This window comes from Triplophysa rosa, linkage group LG22, assembly GCF_024868665.1.
Source record: "Triplophysa rosa linkage group LG22, Trosa_1v2, whole genome shotgun sequence".
Taxonomy (NCBI): domain Eukaryota; kingdom Metazoa; phylum Chordata; class Actinopteri; order Cypriniformes; family Nemacheilidae; genus Triplophysa; species Triplophysa rosa.
In genome coordinates, this window is record NC_079911.1 from 11,295,486 (window position 1) to 11,306,736 (window position 11,251).

At 35.4% G+C, this 11,251-nt stretch overlaps 1 protein-coding gene across 3 annotated transcripts; it reads right to left on the bottom strand.

Moving 5' to 3' along the window:
- Nucleotides 1-4,196: 4,196 nt before the first annotated feature.
- LOC130546353 (CD209 antigen-like protein C) lies at nucleotides 4,197-7,632 on the bottom strand. Of its 3 annotated transcripts, none has more exons than XM_057321566.1 (5): nucleotides 7,438-7,632; nucleotides 6,951-7,208; nucleotides 6,611-6,738; nucleotides 6,376-6,482; nucleotides 4,197-5,911 (listed from the first exon to the last, which is right to left on the bottom strand). In XM_057321566.1, exons 1-5 carry the CDS (start codon nucleotides 7,574-7,576, stop codon nucleotides 5,758-5,760), a joined length of 786 nt encoding a protein of 261 aa, XP_057177549.1. In that variant the 5' UTR covers nucleotides 7,577-7,632; the 3' UTR covers nucleotides 4,197-5,757. The 3 variants fall into 3 exon arrangements, with proteins under 3 accessions (XP_057177549.1, XP_057177550.1, XP_057177548.1); XM_057321567.1 differs by having other exon boundaries at nucleotides 6,951-7,288; XM_057321565.1 differs by having other exon boundaries at nucleotides 6,951-7,292.
- Between the last annotated feature and the right edge of the window lie 3,619 nt (nucleotides 7,633-11,251).

Below are 11,251 nucleotides of genomic sequence, written 5' to 3' on the forward strand. Positions count from 1 at the left end.
CACACTGAACTTTCTGGCTCTGAGTTTCATGGACAAATCCTGCCCTGAAATACTGCACAGACATCACACAGACTCTGCTGTTATGCATCACTGGGTCTATAATTGTGTGCATGCTTGTGTGTGTGTGTGTGCGTGTGTGTGTGTGTGTGTGCGTGCGTGCGTGCGTGCGTGTGTGTGTGTGTGTGTGTGTGTGTGTGTGTGTGTGTGTGTGAGTGCGTGCGTGCGTGTGTGTGCGTGCATGCGTGTGCGTGGAGAGAGAAGCATGTAGGCTAAATACACAACTTATATTTTGTGGCTTGCCAATTACAGTAGGGTCCAAAAGCATAAACAGATTAAAATTCAGAATATTTAGGCAATTTGTTAAATATTTCTTGCTCGGTTTCTTTGTTTTATATTTCTCGCAATATTTTTTATAATGCTATAATACATAACCGTTTGAGCACTTTAAATCAAACTGGATTGCATAAACCTCTCAGATCATCCTCTTTAATGGCAGAGGACAGATTTACAACTGCATAAAAATGAGTAATATATCTCTTTTGATAGCGACAAATACCTTGTACAAATCCTTGTAATCCATGCAATAATAGTAAAGGGTCTATACGATTAACAAGTGTGCATCACATCTAATCTCACACAGGATTTTAACAAAGTATTAAAAACAAGATAGCAGTAACGTGCAAACATTTTCACAATGCCAAATGTAAAAAATATTTTTTGTGTTAACTTAAAAAAATAAGTAACCTGGCTGCCTCAATATTTTGAGTTAATTCAACTTAAAAATGTAGTTAACTAATGAATTTCATGCCAACTCGTTTTGTTCACTAATATTTTTAAGTTGAATTCATTCAAAATATTTAAGGCAGCCAGGTTACTTTTTTTTAAGTTGAACCAACATTTCTTTTTTAGAATATATAAGCTCATTGACTTTTTAAGACTGACACTATAGATTTGATTTCTCTTGCTTTATACCACGGCATGCGTATTACTTCAGATTGAGTGTAGTTTCAGGCTATGCATATTTAATCGTCTGTCTTTTTGCTTGAAGTTGTATCTGTTGGCATTTCAAGGTTGAATTCTTGAGCTTGACAAGCACTAAACTTGTTAATCGGCTTGCTGATTCCCATGCAAACGGCAAAGCAAGGCAGGACAGCAATCTCTGACCTGAGTGATCTAACATCCACATCCGCAGGCTCTATGTGTCCTACTCTTCTATGTAAAGCATGTACTGTCCTTGCTGTTACTGCAATTGCTTATTGTGTTCATCTTTTCTAATGGCTTTTAATATTCCTCAAAATAGTTACACATACCCAGCGTGTCTTTTACAACTTTTAAGCCCATTTCACTGCTTCTCAAACTGGAGGTCGTTGTTGCAACAAAACATATTTCTCTATAACAGAGATATGAGTAGGAAAGTTGTCATGTTGTCAGAATAAAAACAAAACCAATACTACAATTAAATGAAGGATTGTAGCTCATTTTACCAATAAATGTTTTACAAGCTTCAAGTAAGCCTACATCAAAACGTGAAACAGAACAAAATTATGGAGATACATTCTCGCCAAAAAGATACTTATATACTCTGGACTTGCTTTTAAAATACTTATTTCATTAATTTTGTTTGTGCAACTGCTGTAATGATGACACATTTTACCACTAATATCCTTGTGGTGGCAGCAAAAACAACTCAGCATCATCAGATCTTTATGGATTTACTAGGCACAGAGGTACAGCTGCGGAAAAAAAATAAGAGTTTCAAATTTTCATTAAATCAGCATTTTTAGATGTATTGTGTCAATTCCAGAACATTGTCTGTTGAATTTCAACACAGTCAAACCTCAGGAGTGACAAATTCATCCAACAGCAATGTGAAAGACAGCATGACAAAACACAAAAACTGAGAAAAAAATCTAGGTTAGCACATAAAAAAATATTTTTTGAACTTTTACTAAATACATGTACAAATATGTATTGCTTAAAAGTGAGTATTTGCAGTATTTGAGGAATAAAAAAATACAGAGCATCTTTTCTGTTATTTCTCCAATTTTCATTAAATGCAAATAGAAATATTGTTAACAGTTCACAGAATTAAACAAAAATGATAATTTTGCCAATACACATACAAACCTATAAATAGGGAATTGAGTAAAATAGAACATTTTGAAATGGTCTCTTATTTTTTTCTGTGGCTATATATTGCATTTCAGTGCCATTAAAAAATCTGGCACATAAGAGTTGTACATAATGCGAGCTTAATTCATTTTTCATTATTTAAACTCAGAAAGAGGTACAACTCTGCGAGGATCAACTTGAGCTGTAACTTTATTCCATGAAACTTTTAGCATCTGTCTGTACTTAATTGATTGAGCACCACTTTTTCAACCATTTTCTTGATTCCGATTTCCATTCATTATGTAGGCAAAAATACACAACACAACACAACACCAGAACAAATCTATGTTATTTCTATCTTATTTACATGTATTGTCAGCATAAGATTTCTTTTAAACAACCAAAGTATGAAACATGCAGAGAGGTAAAAATCCCAAACATATTCCAAGCTCCAGTATTTCCACGGAAACCTTTTATTTGCACAACCCACCTGATTTAGTTAATGGGACATCCTCCCAATCCCAACAAAAAATAAAGATGATGTCTCACCTGGCAGCTTAACTTGTTAAAGAGCTATACAAACTCTCACACAATTTTAATTTACATAGCACTGACACAAAAACATGATCACTGAGGTGATGTATTTTTCCGTCTCCTTTTTCTAACTTTGTGTCAGGTTGGGTAAAAACACACATCTTTTGAGACTTTTCATACTGAAACTCAATTTTAAAGGAAACCATAGACTGCTAAATATAACACTGTCGTTTCATCAGAAGTTCCTGTTTAGGGCAACTGAGTTCAAGTCAGGACTCTTGCAGTCTAAAATTAATACAGAGAAAGTTTCTATTGAGTTTCAGCAAGTATAAGACTAACTAATTGGATGCCATTTGCCGAGCAGTTTAGATTATCTTAATCTGATGATCTTTCTGTTGAAGGTTTGACAAAATAAAGCCAAGTTACAAGTGAGACACCTAAAGCTGAGAAAGATAACAAGTAGCAAATGGGTTTCAGTAAATAAGGTGAAAAACAAACTAAAGTACTTTACATTCAGTGTGACCATAGCAGTCTGGGTATCAGATGGCAAATACACAGAACTGGCAAATGTATGGTAAATCTTCTGGGTCAAAAGGTAATTGCTGCACAAAGATATAGGCAAGATGGTTAGAGAGTGAAGCAACCACAAAAGAGGAAGTGACTGAATTAAGGAAGGATGTACAAAGTGCACCACAATCTTCTTAAATGAGTTTAAGATATGCCAGGAGAGGGTGTTATATAGTGGTGGTCATTTGCACTATAGTTGTATTTTTGGAACGTAATCATAGAAATACGAGCAGCAGCAGCATCAGGTGATCTTTATCATTACACAAGAGACATCCATAAAGTTTTGGAAAAGTTGCTTTATTGGTGAACATATTCAGGTTCAAGCTCTATTTTTGCATTACATGTGCTTTTTGATTTAGGTAAGAGAAAAATGCTGGACTAGCCATAAGCCATTCTTACCATTTTGTGTTTACAGTGTAAACTATGCAGCCTGATCTGTGATTCTGTGAATAATTCTGTGAATAACATATACACATCAATACATATTTAGGAAATATTTAAATATAGTTATTTATATTTACCAATAATTGAAATTATAAATAAATGTTTATAATTTTTTAATTTTTCTTAAATATATACATGTATGTGTATGTGTTAATAAATACAAAATTATTATGCACAGTACACAGATATATGTTATGTAAACACAAACTTTTATTCTGGATGCGATTAATCGCGATTAATCTTTTGACAGCCCTAATATATACTGTATATATATATACTGTATATATACTGTATATATATATATATATATATATATAATATTGTGATTGCTTACTGTGTAATTAGAATAAAAAGGAAAAAATTCTGTTTTGTTGATACAATAAGTGTGTGGTGGGGGTGAGGTCATTTGTACTATGTGTATGGTTGAATTTAAGCATTATTAAAACTTAACAAGTAAAATATAGTCCATGCGAAACACCTTCATTATAGAGATAATAAAAACAAAAGACATGTCCATAAAATGCAGAAAAATGCTTTATTAGTACATCCATTCAGGTTTAGGTTTCATATTTGCATTACATGTGCTTTTTGATGCTGGTAAAATAAAAATATGTACATATAATATATACAGCAGATTGACCTGTGACGATAACATTAACATTAAATACAGACATTTAAACACATAACAAAATAATACAAAAGTTTTATGTTGTAAGAAAGAAACAGTATGTTGCTTAAGTATTTCATTAATTAAATTACTAAATAATAAAGTATTGTTACTGGTTGAGCCTGTTACTGGTTGAGCCTGTATGACCAGTGCTTAATTTGTAAATTCCGAGGTGCCAGCACAAGGGGGTGTGGCTGATCCGGCAAATTATGGGTGGAGAAAAGTAACGGAATGTTCAATCTATGGGGTTTTCTATTCAACTATTTACCGTAGATGTTTTGAAAATGCGCATAAGAAATCCTAAATGGAAACCAACATGCGAAAATAATCTCAGAATTATCACAGAAATTTAACGTGCTAGATTATGTTGAGTGTGCCTTAGTTCAAATGCGTGTTAAGGTGATGGAAACAGTTTATTGTCATAATGATGATGTTGTTGTGAATATTTGTGCATGTAAAACACAGCCCTCAACATTTGTAGAATTCAGAAGTTTAACGTTAAACTAAAATTACTTAGTCATTTTGTGCGTGAGCGTGTGAAGGTGGAGGCTGCCCTGTATTAAGCATTTAATCATCTGTTATCCGTATTTCATCAGTTCTTCTGCGTCTCTTAAAAACATTTAATAAAACTTTGTCCAACAACACAAATATCTCTCTCTGAAGTGTCCATCGCGACAAGTTCAATATATAATGCGAAGCATGAAACGTGCATCATGTCAGATAACCACTTCTCGCATTTTCGAAATGCATCAATGTTTATAAACTATAAATTCGTTTTCAAACCATGGGTCGCGAGACTTGAAAAATGGGTTGATGGTTTAAGGATTAGGCGTAGGCCTATGTAAATTAGACTACATGATAAATAAAATCATAGTCTAAAATGAATACATACGCGGAAAATATGACAATTAACAGATTAACAAAACGAAAGGGAAAACTGTGCCAATATGCTGCTGAATTTGGTTTAGTTTGTTCAAGGAAAGGAGATCACAGAGCGCTTGCAAAAGCATCTTACATTAACATTTGGCAGACGATTTTATCCAAAGCGACTTACATTGCATTGTATTATACATTTGTTTCTGACTATATGCAATCCCCTGGGATCAAACCCATGACCTTGGCATTGCTAGTGCCATGTGTTGTACTGAATTTCGACTCCCTGTGAGATTACGACTCCCCTACTTCTGATTGGTTCATTCACAGGATGCTGCTTTGTGATTGGTCCCTATCTCTAAATCCAGCCCCCACACCTAATCCTAACCCTAACCTTCGTAGGGGAAAACAGGGGAGTCGTAATCTCACGGGGAGTAGGATTTTGATACAACACCGGCACAAATTAAACTCTGTGTGTGACCAACTTTGGACATTTTAAGAATACTTAAAACATGTCTATATGTCTTTAAGAGGGAAAGATCTTTATGTGTGTCCACAGTTTACTGTATGAACAAATCAATGAAACCTCTTAATGTCCTCTTCTCACAGATGCATCTGAAATGTCTAGTACATGGATAATCATACCACACTGATGTATAAGAAATAACACAGTTCTCTTTTGTTTGGCCGTTGGGCTCTCCAGACCACCATGACCTGAAACAACAGATCTTCAGTGTTGTTTTCTGTATGATACGATACTGTGATAATCATTTATTAGGGATGTAACAATATTATTGATATTGGGTTATCGCAACAGCAAAATTGTCTCAATATAATCATGGTCACATGACCATGGAATTACATAGAGAATGTTAGAAAAAATAATAGATGTTTCCTTAGGCAAGGTCCTGGTGCCATTATTTATTTTATAAAACTGATTTTTTTAGGTCATTTAACCCATCTCATAACTCATACCTCTAAGCAACAGTTATGATTAGATGATAAAGAAAAGAGGATGCTTATGGAACGTTTCCAAGTCATCATTTGTCATTTTAAATATTGCAATAAATATCATACGGTGGACTTTATACTGAGGTGTTTTCGTACAGTGAGATTTTGATATTGTTACATCCCTATCGTTTATTGATAATAATCAGTTAAATTGAGTGATTCCTCACCCAGAGATCAGTGTGCTGTTATCAACCCATTTCCATCTGCCCTCCTCATCACTGTCAGACAAACCAATCCAGTGAGATCTTCCATTAGACATTTTCTGAATAAAACCCTGACAAGATGAAACGATTACACATTTACAGTATATCAAAAAGTGATCATTCCAATTAATGTAATGGTTTAACCCCCTCACACACACACACATACAGTATACATATAGGCTACATGTTCTTTACTCACTTGTTCCTCTTTGTTGTTAATGATGATCAGATCTGCTCCTCTCTCTTTACAGTAACTTCTGCTGTCATCCCAGCTCTTCTCTTTAGTGGAAATGTGGTAAAAACTGAATTGATAGTAAATCCATCCAACTGTAAACACAAACAGCACTTTATCAATACCTAGAATATGGCGGCTTTAAAGTCACAGTCTCTGATTGGTCAGAATGTTCATCTTGAGTAGGCTATTACAGTGTTCCATGTTTTATTTAATGTTACTATTATACTCCTTATATATCAAAAGGCTGCAAGATCAAATCTTCAGTCAATGCCGTATCAAGTTATCAAAAACGAAATAAACTCACCCACTTTACCAAGATACATCTGAAGATTCTTCATTTGACCTTTCAGCTTATCTTTATCATAGGACAGATTTTTATTCCCAAATATCAATACCTCCATTTCTTTTGTGAGGTTGGTATCATTGAATAGGAGCTGTTCTGTGAGGTTGGTGTTGTCATCTTTTGTAAGATTGGTATCCTTGGTTAGTAGCTGGTCTCTGTCTTCTGTGGATGTTTCGTTGTGACACTGGTGGCTGTTTGCATTGATCAGGACAAACATCACTATGAATGTAACCAGCAGAATACACAGAAGCCCCATACACACTATTACTGATCTGTAGACTCTGATCCTCATAGACTCACTTCCTGAAGATGACAGAAGTAAGATTATTTTATCCTTCCATCATTACTTTTAAATAAAACACTATAAATAAATATAACAGCACAGATGTACAATTTTCTACAACTATTGCTGTGCTTTTTGTTAGATCACAGAAATGAACATCATTACCTTTCCACTGCACTGGATGTTGTGTGTTTGTCTCTGTCCTGAAGTCTTGATAGTTCAAATAATCTCCACTGTCATAGATTTCCACCACCCTCTCCACACTTTCTCTGTTCATTATATCATTGTCATATATAACCTCCATCTTTAACACCAATAAACCATGCTGATGCTAAAACACCTCTGTGTGGTTCGTTTTAGTTTTTCTGCTTTTGACTTCTCTGCTTTTTGTCACTTAATGTAACTGGTCACATGGTAGAGTGGCAAGGAGGAAGCATGAGATCAATGTGTGAGGTCCATGATCATGTGACAGTCAACGCTGTCTGCAAGAAAGAGTTTAGGATGCTTTTTTAGAGCATAAAGCATTCAGAAAATGGGTAAATGGGTAACTAATGGGATCGTGTCTTTGGATTGTGATCTCGGATGATACTGTATATTAACTTTTTGCATTGACAGCCACAAACGTACTGACAATGTATAAAGCTAATGATAGGGAGCTATTCATCTTTTATCATCCAGAATACAGTACTCTCATGAGTCTATATGACTATTTTTACTTTAACTTAGTCTTGCTTTTTATTTTTATATACTTCCTCCTATTGCACCATGTCCCTTTCAATTATAGTATCACCGGTTTGCACAGAGACCCTACACTTTCTGGCAATCTTGGTTAAAGTGCACAGAGAAACCAAAGATCTTGAGCTAACTCAAAGTTACATCAAGTTAACTTTTAGAGTAAAGATTTTACATGAAATAAGTAATAAACACTACCATAAACACACAAGACACCAATGGCGGCTTACATTTATTACTGTAAAATTCCATAAACATTGGGTTGTTTATCATTAAAACCAATGGCAGCACATTACAAATGTTAAGCAAACCACATGCACTTTTTTTGCTGGTGAAACTTGAACTCATGAGTCAATCTAACACAGTGGTCATAGCGGCCTATTTTAGACTCTAGACTGTTAGCCAAAAAATCACCAAACCTTGCACTGCACACTATATAATTTAGGTCTTCCTTACTATATGTGTCATGAATAGTATGCACAAAACCTCAGCATGCTATAAACAAAGGTGAGAAATAGCCGGATGGTCTACTCTGATGGTCTACTAGATTTGTCGGTATGCATTGGATGGACACTATTCTATCCCAGCTCTTTTCAAGTGTAAATACCAAGAAATGTATTCCTCAAGGTTAAATTGTGCTTGTTTAACAAAGCCTAAGTACATTATTTTTGCGGCTGAAAACATGGCATATGACCCGCATGTATTTATGCTGCACTCACACATAGGCCTACAACAATATAGAAAATGTACTGTTTTAAAGGTCCAGTGTATTAGCGGCATCTAGCGGTGAGGTTGCGAAATTGCAACCAACGGCTCACTCCATCCCTCTCTTTCAAAGCACTACAGTGGCTGACACAGGACTAAGATGTTGTCACATTTTCACTTCTTTGCCGAAGTAGATAACATTTACGAGAGCAGTTTGTCCGTTGAGGGCTACTGTAGAAACAACATGGTGAATTCCATGCAAGGGGACCCGCGGTGTGTGTAGATAGAAATGGCTCATTCTAAGATAATAAAAACATAACACTTCATTATGTAAGGTCTTTAAACAGCTCTGAAAACATAGTTATGGATATTATATTGCATTTCTGTCAATAGATCCTCCAAAAAATGACACACAGCACCTTTAACGGTAAAAAAGTACACAGGACGTCACCTTAATTAAAAGTTCCATCTGCGTCTGGATACTTTGCATGCAGTAACTCTGTGTGTCTATACAGCGTAATTACCCTTGACTAAGATGAAATGTTTTGTTTTGAAACGGGAAGGCTTGAGTTGTATTGCCTCTGATAATCGGTGTCATTTAAAATGCAGTCCACACTCCTAACAAGGTCTTGAAAGCATTTTGGAGCCTTATAGAATCCTAATGTTATGAATCTCTTAAGGAGTGACCTATTTACACTGTGTTAGAGAGTTTAATGTCCGCAAGATACACACACATTTTAGACTGCCTACTGTGAAACTCTGGTGCCAAGCTGAGCTAAGACATGAATTACTGGCATTAATTACTATAGTGTACTTAAAACAAACAGCATAAATCTGTGTCATCAGAAAAGTACTTCTCTTCCGCCCCGGGCAAGGGAACGTCTGTGGGAGATATAGGCATATCATTGTTATTGATGTGTGTATGGTCGTGGTAAACCCTGACAAATTTCTCCACAAAGATGGTAATACAGTGATATCATTTTAAATTATTTTACGTTTTTTCTCTGAGAGTTGAAGAATAGGGTGTTAGTGAAGTTTAGGGGTAGGGTGGGGGTTAGAGATACAATATATAGTTTGTACAGTATTAAAGTCCCTATATAAAACATGGAAACCCAATATGTACAAAAAAGAAGATATTTTGAAGAATGTTGGTAACCAAACAACGGCCGTACCCTTTAACTTGAATTGGTTTTGTGTCCATAGAATAGAAGTGAATGGATGCCGCCGTTGTTCGGTTACCAACATTCTTTAAAATGTATTCTTATGTGTTCTGGGGGGGGGGGGAGTCATACACGTTTGAAATTACAATGATTGTGAAAGTAAGCTTATGGAGTGTGGTGCAATGCTGTTGGTTTGAGAAGACACCAGATATAAAAATAACCTATACAGTATGTTTAAAAGTCAGAAAATAGGTTGATATGTTTTCACATATTTGTCTATGTTATATAATTGATCTTATAAATTGTCTTTGCTTTACATTCTATGTGGAGTAGATTATACATTGCAAACAATTCATTGTTGCTGTCAAATTAAAGTCACAATGCTATTAATTAACCATACTGATTAACTACTGATGAACACTACTGATTTAACACAGACTACAATTAATCTGATTGCAATTTACATTTCACATGAGTTACATTTCACATGAGTTACATGACATTTGAGAGATACCAGACACTGTCAACAGTCTTACTGTATTGTATATATTCTTGAGAAACTAATAAATGCAGACAAATTTCATTTATTAAGGGTACAGTCTCTAAGATCAGGGATGACAATGGATGTAATACTTTTCTACACCATCAGACTAAAGACTGCAATAAGCCCCATTCAGAACATCCCGGCAACCACCAAGAAACACCTTAGTAACCGCCAAGAACACCCTAGCAACCAGTAGCAATGTTTTGAAAACACTCAACACACTAGAATAGCCCTTGCAATATTCCACAACACCTTAGCGTCACATTTTACATTACATTTTGCTCTTCTTCAAAAAATCATTGTGAATCAAGACTTTTTGTAATGGGGGATGTAAAACTTCCGGTTATAATGGTTGCTACACAAAGCATACAGAACGTTCACATTTAGAATCGACCTTCTGCAGCTCTCACATTTCTTTAAAAAGAGAGCGAGACAGGCACGTTCTGATCAAGCTTTACTTCAAACCAGCTTGAGAGGGCAGGTAAGGTACAACGTAAGAAAAATATAAAGGAGTTAAAAGTCTCTGAAACTCTTCAGGGGCCCCGAAGGGAAGAGGTAAATGGGAGAACGACAACAGCTTCTTTGCGTTGTTTAATGGATTTGGGGGAGCGGAATAAAAAGAAATGAGGAAGACGCTGAACTTTTTTAGAGAGAGATAAGAGTGCTTGTGAGAACAGCTGAATATCCCTTTTATTTCTTTTAGGACAATCAGCTGTATTATGCCGCTGGTTTCCAAGGACATTTACCCTGAAAAATTCAACAGACGTTCTCGTGTCATTAAAATATGAATAAGACGCACACATCGGCGAAAGGCTTTAAAATGCATAAGTCATGAGAG

Bases quoted from the DNA above. Each gene is read 5' to 3' on its own strand.
- LOC130546353 (XM_057321565.1), bottom strand. From the start codon at position 7,576: ATGGAGGTTATATATGACAATGATATAATGAACAGAGAAAGTGTGGAG. The intron at 6,739-6,950 runs GTGAGTTTATTT...TTGTGTTTACAG, and splicing joins GATGTATCTTGGTAAAGTGG to TTGGATGGATTTACTATCAA. The intron at 5,912-6,375 runs GTGAGGAATCAC...CTGTTGTTTCAG, and splicing joins AACAGCACACTGATCTCTGG to GTCATGGTGGTCTGGAGAGC.